General features: G+C 33.2%; 1 protein-coding gene across 1 annotated transcript; it reads right to left on the minus strand.

Moving 5' to 3' along the window:
- Positions 1-478: 478 nt before the first annotated feature.
- On the minus strand, positions 479-7,196 carry LOC11445796 (plasma membrane ATPase 4). The gene is made up of 16 exons (XM_003610032.4): positions 6,924-7,196; positions 4,868-4,987; positions 4,540-4,776; positions 3,433-4,194; positions 3,225-3,347; positions 3,038-3,142; positions 2,794-2,938; positions 2,512-2,676; positions 2,158-2,396; positions 2,033-2,065; positions 1,846-1,927; positions 1,580-1,740; positions 1,332-1,499; positions 1,065-1,247; positions 779-960; positions 479-670 (listed from the first exon to the last, which is right to left on the minus strand). Exons 1-16 carry the CDS (start codon positions 6,978-6,980, stop codon positions 574-576), a joined length of 2,859 nt encoding a protein of 952 aa, XP_003610080.1. The 5' UTR covers positions 6,981-7,196; the 3' UTR covers positions 479-573.
- Positions 7,197-18,112: the final 10,916 nt, after the last annotated feature.

Consider the following 18,112-nt stretch of genomic DNA (forward strand, 5'->3'; position numbering starts at 1 on the left):
GACCACCCTTGGCACACTAAGCACAATCTCCCTAGTTTCTTTCACATGTAGATTTATAAGTATAAGTATATGCCTACCTTATCTAATCGCCTACAGTTTATATATTTTCCGATAAGAACTTAAAAACTTTAGATTGAACACCAAGTCATTGAAACCATACACAACCACTTTATTCACCCACCTTAAAAAATCCCAATATCGACATTATCAGACTGCCATCTAAATGTGGCATACAATTGAAATGAAGGAGCACCCAAAACCATATGAAAAGAAGCATGGTAAAATCAAAGACTGAAACTAGTGGCTTAAAAATAAAAGGAAAATGAAATTGAAACTAGTTTGCTCCTATAATTGAAGCAAAAAGAAGGCAAAGACTATCCATTTAGGCAGAACTTAAAAGTACACAGGAAAAAGCTAAGCTAATACATTAAAAGGTTCACACTCTCCTCTCCATTCCTGGTAAGCACTAAAGTAGTAGTTAGGCCTTCTCTTTGACTTTTATTGCTTTCATTCATTCGCTTATCATGTTGTTGAACTTTGGCCATTCTGGTATCTACAATTTTAGAGAGCTTCTCACACGGTGTAGTGCTGCTGGATAGTATCAATGTCCAAACCTTTCAGCTTCACCACAGATTCAACATGTCCCTTGAGTGTGTGAAGCTCACGAAGCCTGTAAAAAGCATAGATGAAACGGAATTAATCTTTGTATAGATAGTAATGATGATGATTATACATATATTTGTAATCTCAGAAGTGAATGGCAGGCATGGCTGCTTACCTTGCAACTTCAGCTCTTCTCTTCGCTTGCTCAGCAATCTCGGACAGTTCTCTGTAACTGCTCTTCTCATTGAAAATACCAGAACTTTCTGGTGGTTGAAGTCCATGTAGAGTCCTCTGAGCATGTGCCCATTGAGCTTCCCTCTCCTCTTTTCCATAGTCTTTCTTGGTGGTGAATGCAGTCTGTCACGTATTATAAAACAACCAATTCATGAATATCTTCATTCACTATTTTGAGAAACACAAAAAGAGTAGGTTAATGAATGAATGAATCAATCAATCAATACCTTGTTGTCTAGGAGATTGTTCCAAGCCTTGCCACTCAATATGTAGCGGATGGCAAACTTCATCACGTCGAGTGGAATATAGAAGACAATGCTGTAGAGCCAGATTACTCCTGCCCAACCCCAACCAATTCCTTGTACCTTTGCGAATCCCCAGTTGGCATATACTGCTATTATGGTAGCAATCTGCAAGACACATTGCTCAAGACATTATTATCCTTTCACCACCTTTTCTACACAATAAAACATTGAAGCATAACCATTCCTTACCAGTTGAGCAATAAAGAAAGCAATGACTAATAGCGCTCCAGGGCGTTCAAGAAACGACCAACCACGGGAACGGGTTACAAAAATCAGAGCCTGGCTAACTATACTAACTTGTAGATACAAAGCAGACATCATTTCATCATGATTCAGCTTCCTAACTCCAAATTTGTCCTGCAAAAATAATCAAGGAGTATTTATATATTTGGTCCAGACCAAGAACTTGAATATAGGCCAGTCTCATTATTTCTTACAGGGAAGAAGTCATTTTCTTTCATTGCCCAAAAGAATATCACAGTCATCAGTGCTAAATAACCTCCAAGAACAATTCCAGTAGCAAATATTTCTTTCAATTTCCAGCTATCAGGCAATGGAGATGGAACCACCCTATCTTTTGAAATTGTCATGATTGTTCCTGATAATAGTATAAAAAGTATTTTGTCAGACTATCATTGTCAATCAGCGTAATCATGAAGAGAACTCAAGTCTTAATCAGAGAAATATCTGCAAAGAGTTTTACCATCATTAAGAATGGCAATAATCAAGACCATGAAAGGAGAGAAGTCAAATTTCCAGATCAGTGCAATGAACATGAAGCCAAACTGCAATCAAGGGGGAAAAGAGAATGAAAACCCAAACTGATGAATATTCTTTCATTTCTTGTCGTATTGAATTTACATACAGACATAACATTCTTATTCACTTACCACTATACGGATAGTGATGGATACAGCATAGATCTGCAATGAAAATAAAATAATGGAAAGGGTGTTAATTTGGAAACTACAAGAGCAAAATAAATTGATTATGAAGAAAGCAGACAGAAACTGACCGTGTAGTTTTTCATTCTTTGAAAAATAGCTCTACTAGTTAAGACTGCACTGATGATAACACTCAATCCAGGTTCTGTCAAGACAATGTCAGAAGCACCTCTTGCAGCATCTGTAGCATCAGCAACAGCGATTCCAATATCAGCCCTTTTCAAAGCTGGAGCATCGTTGACCCCATCTCCGGTCATCCCACAAATGTGCTTCCTTTCTTGCAACTTCCTTACAATTTCATATTTGTGCTCTGTGGGTATAAAGAGGATATGTATGGTAAGCAGAGAAACAGAAAGTAAACCATCTCATAGAAAGAAAGGAGGAGGATGGGGGGGCATAGAAAGGCGAAATGGTAGAGCATGAACCTGGAAATACTCCAGCAAACCCATCAGCCTTCTCAATCAGCTCTTCAACTGGAAGTGCGGCAATATTTGCGTCTTTGTCTTGACCAAGTAAGGTGGCAGATGGATACATATTAGTTCCCATCCCAAGTCTCCGGCCAGTCTCCTTTGCTATGGCAAGTTGATCACCTTAAATACAGAACAAATGTATTAACTCAAAGATACTTGGTAACAAATTACTTTTCCATACAAGAGTCACCTTTGAAAAAATATGGGGGAGATGGGAAGGGAATTAATTATACTTACCAGTAATCATCTTAACATTGACACCAAGATGAAGAGCTCTCCGAATAGTTTCAGCACTGTCATGCCTAGGTGGGTCAAACAGTGACAACAAACCAACAAACTGCCAAGGAGCACCAGGGCTTTCTTTAGTTTTCTCAGGAACTTCCTGCAGATGTAGCACAGGTGACCAAGGGGATCAGTTAAAAGCAATATAAAATTATAAATTTTAAAGACAAACTTCAAACATGAAAGTAGCTATAAAAACCTGTCTAGCAACAGCAAGAGAACGAAGCCCTCTCTCTGCAAACTTGTCAATAATTGCATGGATGTTCCTCTTTGTATCTTCCCTAAGCTTACACAGGTCCATGATCTGTTTGCCACATAAATTTGTTCAGATCGATAGAGTAACTAGGAATATCACAATTATTGAACAAACAGAATCATGAGCTTACCTGTTCTGGAGCACCTTTGCTTGCCCGGTGCCAATTTCCATTGCCATCAATGTAAGTCAAGGCAGTTCTCTTGTCAACAGGATTGAATGGTAAGAAATGAATCTCTCTTACCCCAGCTCTTGCCTGCACAAAGAAAATATTTGTTCAAGATAATCAGTCATATCAACATTTTTCTAACAGCAATTCATGCAATTTATAGAGAATTTACCTCTTTTGGGTCAGCTAGTGTTCCAACAATGGCGGCATCTATTGCGTCCTGGTTTTCAACCCTGGAAGCCCTTGCAGCAAGAAGCATCACATGTTCCTTGTCCACGCCCTTTTCAAAGACCTCAATCAAGTTCTTGTCGACACTCAGCTTGTTAAGTGTGAGGGTACCTGTCTTGTCACTACAAAGCACATCCATACCAGCCATTTCTTCAATAGCAGTCATACGTTTGGTGATAGCACCTTGTTGAGAGAGCCGGTGTGAACCGATGGCCATTGTTACAGACAACACAGTAGGCATAGCAATGGGAATTCCTCCGATCAAAAGGACCAAAAGATTGTCAATTCCATCTCTGTACTTGCGGTGCTGAATTGGGTACATGACTATGATCTCAGCCAACATACCAACTGCAATCGAACAAATGCAGAAGTTTCCAATTGCAGTAAGCACCTTCTGAAAATGCCCAACTTGGTTGGTACTGTCCACAAGGTGAGCTGCTTTCCCGAAAAATGTGTGGACACCAGTTGCAATGACAACAGCTTCAAGTTCACCTTGTTTACAAGTGGAGCCGGAGTAAACCTCATCTCCAGGATTTCTAGTCACAGGAAGTGATTCTCCAGTCAAAGCAGACTGATCAATTTTTAAAGGATCTCCCTCCAGCAAACGAGCATCCGCTGGAACAATATCACCTAGTTTGATGCTAATGATATCTCCAGGGACTAGAATTGCAGCTTCTTGTTCACTCCATTTACCATCCCTAAGAACCTGCAAAGGCGTTGCAATTTTGAGTCAGTCCCTAAAGCATGCTTGTTAATCTAAATGACCTAACAGTTCAATAGCATATAACAGTGGAACAAAACAATGAATTCAGAGCTCATAATAGTAGCCATTTAGTTTAATTTTTCAACAAATGACATGTATCAGTATAATATAAGACATGTCACATTTCTGATCATTTGATAGCAACACTTGCAAACCATTCATTAAAATACACAAATTCTTTTACAAACAGGAAATGTTATAGGCTGCATTGGCTGTACAAATCTTTATCAATTGATTCATATGCATGCTTTATTTGGTGCAGGACACATACACAATTCAGTTTATTACCTTTGTCTTGGGAGCAAGACCAGCCATAAGAGCTGCAGCAGCGTTACCGGCATTATTTTCTTCAATGAAACTGATGGTGGAGTTGATCACCAACAAGCAAATAATACCTACAAAATCTTGCCAATCCGGGGGCTTTCCATTACCATTTGCAAGACCAATTGCCATCAAAGCCGCAGCTTCCATGACCCATGACAAAGGATTCCACATGAACCCAAGAAACTTGAGAATTTTGCTGTCCTGTATTATTAATACCAATCAGCAATTGCATTAGTAATTGTGAACATTTTGATATGTTAGCTATTAGTTAATGTATCGTAAAGAAAGGAACCTTTTTCTCTTCTAGCTTGTTTGGTCCAAAGATTTGAAGCCGATTGGCTCCTTCCTCCGACGACAATCCTTCTTTGGTACATTTCAGTTGTTCAAAAACTTCTTCAACAGGGATACGTTCCTGCAACAACAAATGATATTAGAAAACGCTGTTCTTTCCGACATTCCAATAAACGACACAGACACTAGCATATCCCACCACGATAAATGATGTTGCAAATTGAGTCACTTCTTGATTGATTACTACAATTTAGCAATTATTGGTTCATTTTCTGTTTCAAAGCTTCATGAATGCAATTCTTCCTTCCTTTTGTTCATTTATTAGCATAGTATGTCATCATTTGTTTCGATTTAGAGCGATGTGCGCATATGGAAAAATATTTGTTAGGAAAGACTGACTTTTTTAAAGAATATTTTAAAACCCGGATCGTTGTTAATGAGACTATCAACCGATCCAACATCGTCATAAAAGTGGTCAAAAGGTTTCTACTTTTTAAAAAAAAAATTATGGAAAACAAATCAAAAAGTTTCATTTTTATATGTGGAAAACAAATCAAACATATTCATTTTTATTTATGGAAACAAATCAAACAGATTCATTTCTATTTTGTCTAGAGTCAAAAAAAGAAGCAAATAAAATACATTTTGAATAGTAATAATTGGAATTGTGAAGTTCACTCACAACCGTTGAATCAAAAAGATAAAAAAGCAAGTAGTGGATGACTCAATCACGTAGATGAGACGCCAACCAATCACAAAAAGCGTTGACTGTCACCGCCCAAACCAAACAATGTCTTATGTCAGAGGAAACATTACAACTAGCAACACATGTGTGACACCTTGCACTAGTTGCTTTCACATCTTAGGAAAATACCAAACAATAGTAACACTACATTATTATTGTTAGGAGAATTATTACTAAAATATTATTATAAAAAAATTACTAACAACAACATGAACAGCAACAAATTGACCAAACTAGGAACAATCAAATCCATCAAGGGCTAAATTAACGGACCACAAAGAAGATATATACCAAACAATTAATACAATTTATTTAATTGTGAAAACAACATCAATTTTTTTATGACAAAACAGATTCACTTTCCAAAGAGTAGGTTACAAATCTTCAACAAGTAGTGGTTGAGGGTAAAATGGACAAATAAAAGTGTGCATCGAGAATTGTACAAATAGTTGAGGTCAAAATAGAGAAATAGTAAAATACATGTGAAAAAGTGAAGGACCATGTTGTGTCAGAAATAAGGATCGTTAAATCATAAATGTGAGAGTTACTATGAAAACAGTTTATCAGTTAGAAGCAAAATAAAAATAAAAAAAAGTACCACGGAAGAGTACATAAAATTCCTTACTGCCAAACAAGGCGCAGACACAGAAAAAGACAGATTGATTAGACATATAAAAGAAAATAAAACATCTAGACAAATAACTAAAAAGTTAAACATAATATTAAAAAACTAAAAATAATTGTACCACAAATAAAAAAATACAATTGAAAAATGAAAATAACCTAACTGTGTCAATCACGTTTAGATCCACTGATTCATTGGACAGGAAAAAATAAAAAACAAAATAAAATAAAATAAAAATATCTAAAGTCTGTTTGGTATCACAGAAAGAAATTATCTTTTTTTTTTGTATAGTTGTTAAATGCTTTCAGAATCAAACCCAGTTTCCTTTCAGAACATATATGTATACTTTCATCTAAATCTATAACCCTTTATTCATAAACTACTCATCAGAGAAACAATTACAGATAAAAAGTTTCATGTACAGTACAAAAAACATGGGATAAAAAGTTATGTATAAACAAAGATAAGATTTTTTTGATGATACCCTTTTGTATAAGAACAATTTCACTTAGAAATCAAAGGAAAATTGATAACCCACATGAATTATGAGTGTAAAATCTTTGACCTTGAAGTCAATCAAAGAGTCATAATATGAAAAAATCAAAACTTTACAAAGATTGAAGCTGTTAATCATGTAAAATAGAAATGAATTGGAAAATAAAAAGATGGGTGAGTGAGAAATTATACCAGATCAACGGTTTCATTCTTGATTTGCTCAAGAGAGATGGACTTGCTTTCAGCCATGGTGGTTGTTGTTGTTCAGAAATCTGAAAGCAAGCAGAAAGGATTTAGGGTGATGGAAATGGAAGGAATCAGTGGAGAAGAAGAGAGAAAGGGTTCATGAGGATTGAAGGGAAATGAAGATGCAAAATATGAAGAAGGGATTGTAAGAGCTGCGCAAGAGCTCTCTTTTTATACTATTACTCACCCAATAGTACTCTTCTCACCCACAAAGTTAGAGAGAGAAAGAGATAGAGAAAGAGAGAGAAAGAAAGATTATTTCTATATAATATTGAGTGCCATTTTGCCCCACATTAGTGTGATGTTGACTATCATGATTCATTGGACTACTAAATTTTATTTTATTGTATTAATTTACAATACCCCTCCCCTTGTTATGTTTCTTTTTCTACAACTACCCCTTTACTAGTTTTGTTTTTTGACTAGATCCCTTATTTGTGTTTTTTTATAGATGAGCGTTGCTATATATCACGAAGTTGGTTTCACGGGACTCGTGAAAGCTTACGTGTTTGTTTTTGAGAGGTCGGTCAAATTTTCAATCCGTGTTTTTAAGAAAACGCCAGAAGGTGCAGGTGGAGTTTGAAAATTTTATTGTTGTCGTTTTATTTTACGAAGGTGTTGTGTTCTTGAAAAACAATGGTTTACGGTTTTTTAAGTGTACGTTTGTTTTTACGGCGAAATATCGTATTATTGGATGTTTGACTGAAGCTACGATTTTTGAGCTTTTAGGAAATAAGGACAATATGTTCATTAGAATGGGGGAAATGTTTTCCCACCACCAAACTAAACGAGTTCCAAGTCTAACTGTAACGCCCGTTTTGATTAATTGATTATTTTTATGAATTTTAGGATATATTTATATGATTTAATGAAGAGTTGTGATTTATTTTATTGTTTAATAAAATAAGATTTGAAAATAAAATAAATATTGAGTTGAGGGGTTGTTTTGAGATTTTAGAGAGTTTTGTGGGAAAAAAAGGAATAAGATAGAATAGATGGAAAGAGATATAAATAAGTGAGGGTTAGGTTTAGAAAAGTTTTAACGTACGATCAATTTTGGAGAAAAGGGATAAAAGTTAAGAGAAGAGAGAAAAACCAACAAGAGGCTGCGATTTCGATTTTCTAAGGTAAGGGTGAGACTAGCATTCAATCTTATTAAGTCTGTAATTCTGATGATTAAATTTAACAAGTGTATGATTAATTTAGAGAAGTTGGAAATTAGGGTTAAAGTGAGAAATTGATGATTAATTGATGTAGAATTGTTAGATTGATGTAGAAACTGTGTACATACCTTAGATAATCTATAGGATGATTACAAGAACCAGCTTTAAGGTTTAAACCATGTGATTAGGTGAATTTTCGTGAAAACTGCAATTCTGCCCGAGCCAACATTCATCGCTCGTCTCCCGAGTGATGATCCTCGCCCTCGCGAGTGATGATCTTCATCGCTCGCCTCGCGAGCAAGTCCCATTCGCCTCGCGAGTTGCATGTTGCAGCTCGCCATAGCGAGCAGATCACTCGCCATATCGAGTATGACCAATGAGGAACCTGATTTGTGATTTCACTTATTAAGTCGAACTTTAGATGATTCTGAGTGCCTAAACATGTATAATAATGATTAAGCAAGTTTTTAGATTGAGATTGAACCTGGAAAAGTTTAAAAATGGATTTTTGGATGAAAAATGTCAAATTCCCGAGAGCACCCAGTTTCTTGTTCGCCAAGGCATGCCTTTTTCCTGAACTCGCCATAGCGAGTAGAGGCTCTCGCGTCGCGAGCCCTTGTGAGACAGAACACCTTGTTAGGTTAAATGTGACATTTGTCGCACGAGTTGATGTGAGTTGATCTTGGGGGGTAAGAAACTAAGTTGCTTATCTTACTGTTGTTGTTTCAGTAAGCCTGAATTATATGATTTGATGTTGTTAATAATGTGATATAAATGTATATGCATTACATGAATTATATATGATGTTTGAGATGTTATTGATTTGCTTTGATATTGTTATATCATGAACTGTTTTATGTACTGCTTATGTTGCTGTTTGTTTATTAACTAAGCTGCATGAGTCGGTCTAAGATGAAAGATGTTGTTCCAAATTATTGGATTTATATAAGAGGTCGATGTTTCTAAGATGTTAAGTTGTTGTGTCCATGCATACTCATTCATTGCTGGGGGGTTTTATGCCCTGGAGCCTTTGCTCAACACGTTGGGGGCTTGATGCCCTGAAGCTTTAGCTCAATTAAGTTGAGGGCTTGATGCCCTGGAAGTATATTAATACTTAATACGTTGAGGGCTTGATGCTCTGGATTGGTACCACATGCATGATTAAGAGGTCTAAGTTGCATAGTCAAGTTGGAGTCGCATTGTCGAGTCAAGCTGTTAAGTTGTCAAGTTGATTAAGTTGTGTTCTATACTTGAGCTGTTAATGAAGTATTATATGATTATATTATTAACTATGATGAATTTATGATGTTGTTATGTTGTTAAATATAATTGATGAATTATATGTTTGATATTATTGTTTTGTGAAATCTCATCCCTTCTGCTTGGAAATGTTGCTCTTCGTATGAGTAATTTGCAGGTGATCGAGAATAGGTAGCTGTTGATTGCTGTCGTGAGTGGCTATCTCTCATTGTGTCTTTAGGTGCTCTGATACGTAACGGGATGGAAACTTTTGTGGCTATTTTCTATTCCTTACGTATTGCTTATGATTTTACATAATTATGATTTGGTTTGGAATTTTTATGAGATGTTTTGATGAGGCCTTCGTGCCAAGACTAATTATGTTGTTGAAATAAATCCGCTGCGAAGTTTTGAATAATTATGTTGAAGGATAAATTGTTATTTATCCCATTTATGATTTTTAAGAAGTGTAATATTCCGTTTATGTGTTGAATACTCTGATAATTGTTATGAAATTTTTATGTTGGGAAAACGGGGTGTTACACTAACCAAGCTATGGTTAAGGAGTGTTCACGCGAATTTAGTTTTTTATTAGTATAATATTTGGTCCAAAAAAATATTAATAAAATACATATAAAAAAAAAGTTGATGATATATTTTATATATGTTGACGAATTAAAATTTGATATATTAAAAAAATTAAAAATTGATATAGAATTTGATAATTAATTAATATTTGTTGACCAAAACACAATTTTTTTGACTGTGACAAAAATACAATTAAATAATACAAAGTGTAAGTTTATTTTTTGAATTATCAAATATAAGTATACACGTATTGATTTCTAAAAAAAAGAGGTAAAATAATTACAAATACTCTTTCACCAGTATAAAGCAAATTATAAAAGTAGTTTACATTGAAATAATCAATACAATTGAAAATTGAAAATTTAGTGATATTTTTTCTTGACAAAATATAGTGATATTTTATTTTCAGGGTCTCCCTTTTTCTAATATTTAAATGTGGTAAATATTCCTCTCTTGTTCTTTTGTTTTTCCTTTTTCTTCAGGAGCTTTCACATCGAATTTATGATTTTTTTGTTTTATCATTTTTATTTTCATTGTGAATTACTTTTGGTGAAATGTTAACAAATGTTAACAAATGTGTAGAATTCATTGTGAATTACTTTTTGTTTTATCACACACGTTGAATTATATCGAATCTTTAGAATATTTGTTTAAATTAGCTCAGCCTCCGGTGGAGGTGTATATGAAAGAAAATGTGTTAAATTATTGAGAAAATGGATGATAAATAAATTAAAGAGTTCTTTTGGAAAAAAAAAAGATATAAATTAAAGAGTTCTTTGTATTATTTTATTTTTGTCAAGAGTAAGAAATATTATTGGTTTTTTCTAGAAAAGTAAAACCAAAATTTGCTTACTAACATTTAAAATTTTCAACAACAAAAATAATGTTTCATCATTGCAATAGAGCCCTTATACCAATATTCATATAACTAAAACTAGGTTGGACCTCCCTCAAAAAAAAAAACTAGGTTGGACCACCACGTCACTTGGTCCACAAGAGCTTTGAAAAAATAATAACGTTTTCAGGTCTTTTAATCTCTAAAATTTACAGTCTTGTTTTTGAGGAGATCTTGTTGATATTTTTAAAAGCAACCTATAATCAAATAAAAGCATACTCCACCGCACTTAATTACCCTATAAAATACTACTAAATTGTCAAAAATGGGAAGCATGACATAACTAGGAATGAAGAAAATTAGTAATTGTTAAAGGACCTCAAAACAACACTAATTTTACAAAGCTGTCTCAGACTATGGTGGACAAAATGACACGATGATCCACCCTAGCATTTCCCTCCACCTCTTAATATATCAAAACATTTAGTGACAACTGTTCAAAAGCTACATGATATCTCCGTTATTCTTTTTAGTCTCTCTAAAATTGTATTCGACTTTTAGTCTCCAAAAAATATTTTCATCGATATTTTTTTTTTGAACAAATTAAAATGGAATATAATGCTCAAAAGAAAGGTGATTTATCTCGTACAAGGTATGCTAAAGAGAGAAAAACACCCAAAATCTGTTACAAACAATAAGCATCTAGTCACCTAGATACGATGCCAAAACATGAAAGACCAACAAGTTGAAAACAAGAAAAGATTACATTTTTAATCGATATTTTCATCGATATTTTTAATCAATATTTTTAAGTCACTCATGTGTACATTTTTAAATGGACTAAAACAAAAAGTTAAAATATTTATATGGATCAAAAATTTATCTAACCCTTAAAATTTTAATAGTGTTTAATTTTTTATTTTTTTTTGTATCTGATATTCTCCGTGTGCAAGTGTGAAGACTAATCTCTCGAGTTTTGTCGGACCTAAATAAACGGTAAACTCTCCCTAAGAGTTTTCAACAAATGTTACGTCCAATGTTAGATTCGAACCAAGATCTTGGTTAATCTATAATAGATATGTGTCATCTCATATAGACGTTCTTGGGTGAAATTTAAAGTATTTATTTAAAATCAAAGCAACATTCTTTATCAAAAATAAATTAAATCAATTCTTTTTCTTAAATCAATTTTTTACTTATATATAAAAATAACAATCTGCAACATGTTACATATCGATACGTTAATATTAGTAAAAGTTTATTTTCTTTCAAAAAACAAAAGTTAATTTGTGGCAATGAGCTTTATTTTCGTTCCTCATATGAATGTTTTTACTTATATATAAAAATAACAATTTGCAACATATTATTGATACGTAATATTAGAAAAAGTTTATTATTTTTCAAACTAAAATAAGAAAAAGTTTATTTGTGGCAGTGAGCTTTATTTTTGTTTCTCATATGAATGGCTTGAGAAATTTCTTCTCTTATCTTTTCCTCTTTCCCGTGATAATCATAATTATATGGGCAAAAAAGGTGTTATGTATCCGGGAAAAATGTTGGAAACGATTCATACAACCATATAAAGAACATCGAATCTCGCTATAAAAAAATTTACTAATTTTTTTCCAGTCAAAAAAGAAAAGAAAAATTGTCACTCTCATATAACAATCCTTTGAATTAGAGCCAAAAACAAAAAAATTCCTTTGAAATTTCAAATTAGATCACACAAATCATTCTACATATTTATATTTTCTATATCCATTTAATCTTCTTTTCGAAAAAATATTGTTGCCAATAAAAAATGGCTGACAAATTGTTTTTCCAAGGAAAAAATGATTAAAAGTGTTAATTTACTTCATTTGGAAACAATACGTAGAAATTAATTATTTTTTCTATAATATAGATAGATAGATAGATAGATATAAACACACATATAAATACATAGGGATGGAAAAGCGGGGGGTCTCTCTGTATAGGTCTGTACCGTCTAAATCCGCTCAAAACGGAATGAGGCGAGCTGAGTTAGTTAGGTGGCAGATTGAAGAGTTGACGGACCGGTCCACAAACAAAAAACTTTTTTTTAATACATTTTTTACAATTTAATTGTTACAAAAAAAAAACCTATGTTGCTTTTATCATAAAAGAATAGCCGGAAAATAAATTTATAGTAACAATAAGATAATTAACAAATTGTCGAATTCAACATTATAATTAATAGTAAAATAAGGCAAATCAGTCATTATAAAACAAATATGCAACATAAAATAAATCCAAAAAGAAATCCAAGTATAAATGATTGTTATCCATTATAATTAGTTGCCTACAATAACTTTACTGAAAGCACAATTAGCAATGAATTTAATCGATAAAACAAGGAGCTTGAATTGGCTTTGACCTTTCTTCAAGGAATATTTATGTACAAGATAACGCTCAAGTAATACATGGAGAGATGCATTGTGATTTGTCGGTTATGGATGAGAAAAATATAGGCAAGTATTGGATCAAAGAAAATGTTATTTCTTTGTCCTATACACTTATGCAACTCAGATAATAATTAATGATTACATACTTGAATTATTAAAAAAAATTGAAAAACGAGTTAAGCGAGCCGTCACACCCCATGCCGCTTTTTCGATGAATTAAGCGGTATGAGCCAACTATAAAAAGTGAGTTCAAAACTTCAACTCAATCCGCAAAAAGGAGCAGGTTAAACGAGTCGGTTCGACAGATTGAGCTCGTTTTGCCACCCTTATATATACATATGAAACAACACATATGATTTTTTTTAATAAATTAAATTAACCTACCAAAATTAACACTGGGAAGAATCGAACCTGACCAAGCCAACACCACCGGTCTAACTAAAGTAGCTTATGAGTTGTTCAACCTCATAGTATGTTGATATTTAATTGTACAAAATTAGTGAAAATTGTCGTAGAATGTTGAGATTTGGTTGACCAAATGATCACAATAGTAGTGAAAATTTCCATCATATCATATGTCATTCGTATGAAGTCATATTTTACAATATATATATATCTAACTACTACTTTTTGAAAGGAACTTAATAAATGCTTTAATTTGCTCATAAGTGCCTCAAAATTCTGAAATTGTGTCCATCGGTTCGTAACTCCCGAACGATTTAGGAGTTAACTCTCGATTGCTCAAGTTTGGAAATTACGCCCGATGCGTTGTGAGTACATACTGAAACAGAAATCATCATTCATGTTTCAAACACATTTCCTTACATATCTCCTCCCAACTCCAACAAATCAAACCCCATCAAAATTCGTCAAACTTAAACAACAAATCAAACTCAAACAACAAATAAGTATTCAAAATCTCTAAGTCTAAACATTCCTTCGCATCTTATATATTAGGGTTTTTTAAATTGCTAAATATGATTGTGAATTTGAATGTTTTTTTAGTTATTTGGGTAATTGTTCATTAACTAAAAGGTTGTTTTTAGTGTGATCATAGTTTAAATTAAGTAATAGTGCAATGTGGTAGTTTAAGAATTGAAATAACACAAGGAAAATTGTTTGTTATTTTGTGCTCAAGGTGTTTGATGAAATGCTTCAAAGAATATTAATTGATATTTTTTTTTTCTGGTTATTGTAGATAACATTGGTAGATTGAGACTTGGCAGCCTAGCCCAACACAACTTTGTATGCAAAGAGTGTGCTGCAACTCATCCTCCTCCTAAACAGGGTCGTCTAGGAGGGTTACTAACGACGACGAAGCCTATGCTTCACAAGCTCCATAGACATTACATGCTGCATAGCAATATGATAAGAGTCATTCATAGTCATACAATGTTTTTGGCATTGCTTACAAGTAAATTTAGAGTCATTTTAGCAAGTTTTCATTGGTTTTAGTTAAGTTTTTCTAATTAGATCAACGGATAAGCATGGAAGAGTAATAATAAGCATGATACCTTGAATCATGTTAAATCATCCAAACCATACAATTTTGTGGTCATGTTATGCTTTTTACAAGATTATCAAAGTGATTTTTTGGGGTATGGTCACTACGAATGTTTTATTGAGGATAACTGTATCGCGCAACCACAAAGTGAGATCAAGTGTACAACTATTGGTAGATGCACCATGCATGCATGGAGCTGCGCTGCGTGTCACGAAGCCTAAAATGGCGTGCATCATGCATAAACTGTTCCATAAATAATAAAAATGCTATAACAATCAGAAATAGGAGAAATCGCAATTTAGGAAAGTTTCCAGCGACCGAAAGCATCCCTAAGGCAAGGAATCATAATATAGTACATAGAATGTATAAATACTAACAAAAGATACATGAAAAATAAGTTTTATCATCAAATAACATTGCAATATACATATATACATGTGAGCCAGTTTTATCACTAAATAATACTCCAATATAAAATTACATATTGATGTCTGCTTGCAGAGTTGCAGTAAATGAATTTTATGTTAATAATAATAAGACTTCAAAGCTATTGTATGGATATGGCGATCCTTTGCACAGTCAGCGTTATGAAAGTCAAAGTTTAACCATTTGAAAAAGTTATTCTCTCGATGATTCATACAAGAAGATATCAAAACAATCATCTTGATACAACGATCCTCTATAAGGATCAAACTAAAGATCATGTTCCAAACTCTAGGTTAATAAACTCTAGATGATCTTTCAAGTGCAATGAAATAATTTTCTCAAAATCATTCATCATAAATAGATCCTGCTCAAACAAATAAAGACAACAATCAAAAAGTAAAATGTTGTACAATCTATCAAATGCTTCTTTGTATCTGATTTTATTTCACTCTTCAACGGTAGTATTCTAGGAGTATAAAAGAGAAACTGTTCAATGTGGTTGATGGTGAACCAGTATAAAATATGATATATGATGCATGTGTCTTATTCTCTCCTGCTTTATTTACATTCTATTTTAATCAAGTTCTTGATGGTTTAACTTTACTCTATTGAACAATGAACATATCATCGTGGTCCTCCCCACCATACGCCATCAACTTCCACGGTCACCTGAGCTCCACCCTGAATCAAGAAGTAATAGAATATAGATAGATAGATAGATAGATAGATAGATGAGCCAAGTATAGCATAGATTCTTATTCTTCACTTTTCTAATAAACAAAATGAAGGATAATTTAGCAGGTAACATAATTAATTTTTTCAATGATTATGTGATCAATCACCTTAGCTTTGGACTTTGGTATAATGGAATACTCTAATTATTTTTAAACAAAAACGCATATAATTCACTTGCACATGTTTTCCAATACAATTGTCCCTTTAAAGCAGTGGAGGGTCAATGATGAATGACTAATTCCAACATGGCTGAAGCTAATCAAGCACGACATGTTACAGCAAAGACACACACCCTTTTCATGGTGACTAAAATGTAATTTATATATGTCCATATACATGTACACATATACATAATATGCTCCTCTCAAAAAAAAAAAAAGTACATGATATGCTAAGTAATAATCCTGTCAAACTCAATCTTAGTTGTTTTGGTCGGGTATGTATGTATGCATGTGTGTGTATTCAAATGGGAAAACGATCATGGGCACACGATTCTGCTAGTGAAGCAAAGCAATGAATTGTCATCTTAAACAAATTAAATCCCTTCAGAACGGTGATTTTTCTTTTATTAAGAACACAATGCATTATTATATGCAGGGGTCGGAGTTCGAATCCCGAACACCCCAGAAAGCATAAATACTTCCAACATATAACAAAAAAATGTACATGTATATAGTGTTAAAAATTTATGGATCTCATCTTAAAGCTAGCTTTAAGGATGAGGGTACTCAAACATATTTATACACTTAACAGTCTGGGAACCTGAGTAAAGTGGGACTAACAACAAACTACATGCAACTTCAAAACTACCTTCAACACACACCCTCACCTCTAGCGTGGGCCTGGGCCCAATTCTCACATTACAATCTTTAATCCAACTCCGATATCATGTTAAATAGGCTTGGATTTTATGTGAAAAGCTAGTTCTAAGGAGGATGAATGTACTCAAGCATATTTATACACTCAACACCCTGAAAACTTAAACAATGTGTGACTAACAACAAACTACAAACAACTTCAAAATCAACTTCAACATATAGATTCATTCACAATTTTTCTTATGTAAATTGAATATCCACGCAAGTGTAGACATTCATATGAAATAGGTGACAATCTTTTCCTTAAAATTTTGACGCCGAGTTCAGTATTCACAATTTAGGTCATCCGTTTCTACGTTTACAATTTTAGACTAAATTTTCAAAATATCTATAATTTTCGACTATGCATGAAAGGCTAAAATTCGATGAAGTGTCAAATGAAATATTTACGAAGGTGGACACTCTATCAAAATTTGATGACCCAAAAATGAGTTGCTAATGTTGTGCACAACAATCTCATTGTTTACCCCATCATCAAAATCAATTCAAAATACATAGATTAAACTAACTCAAACAATTTAAGAATTTGAATTTGAGGTTCAGATAGTGTATCCAAAAGTTAAAAAATAAAAATCGTAAATAAGGCAAAATAAAAAGATAAAATCTGAATTCAAGTCAGAATTAAATCAGTACTACCCCCACAGGCCACAACATAGAAACTTGCAAAAACTTATCCACAACAAGAGTATGTAGTACTATGTACGTTTATGACACATATTAAAGTGTGAAACCTCCGAAACGCGCGCATGAAATAACGGTCCAAGTGTAGCAAAAGACGGTTATATAATTAGTTTGATTGCATAACACACTAACATGCAAGCATGTGGGGAGGTATATGCAATTAATTAATGTCCATATGTATCTTACAAGAAAGTTCTTATTTGTTCATAGCCACTCCTGGTTTAGGCAGCTATATATATATATTATACATCATTGTACATACTTGTGTGCTGTCCCTGCCTCTTAAATAAATTGATCAATTCTGAATATAAGAGCAATTTGATGATTTGAAAGGAGGAATATATATATATATATATATATGGTTTAGAAATATAAGGTGATGTTGGTTCGTATTCTTCCAATAATATTACTAGTCTAAAATAATTCATTTTCATTTTGTGACACAACTTGCGGTAAATATTTAGAGTAGTGATATTTGAACAACCATCCATTTGATACAACTTTTGTGACAACTTCTTTTTTCTCTTCTTTTATTGGTCAAAAACAATGGAGAGAGAAAAATGAAGAGAGAGAATAAAAGAATAATGAAAATATGAAAAAGAAAATTATTACAAAGTGGTTGTACAAATATCATTTCTCAAATATTTAATCTCTTAAGTGGTC

The sequence above is a fragment of the Medicago truncatula genome, chromosome 4 (assembly GCF_003473485.1).
Source record: "Medicago truncatula cultivar Jemalong A17 chromosome 4, MtrunA17r5.0-ANR, whole genome shotgun sequence".
Taxonomy (NCBI): Eukaryota; Viridiplantae; Streptophyta; class Magnoliopsida; order Fabales; family Fabaceae; genus Medicago; species Medicago truncatula.

Coding starts and splice junctions, on each gene's coding strand:
- LOC11445796 (XM_003610032.4), bottom strand. CDS start 6,980: ATGGCTGAAAGCAAGTCCATCTCTCTTGAGCAAATCAAGAATGAAACC. Junction 4,988..6,923: donor AGAATGAAACCGTTGATCTG/GTATAATTTCTC, acceptor TTGTTGTTGCAG/GAACGTATCCCTGTTGAAGA. Junction 1,500..1,579: donor AAGAAAATGACTTCTTCCCT/GTAAGAAATAAT, acceptor TTATTTTTGCAG/GACAAATTTGGAGTTAGGAA.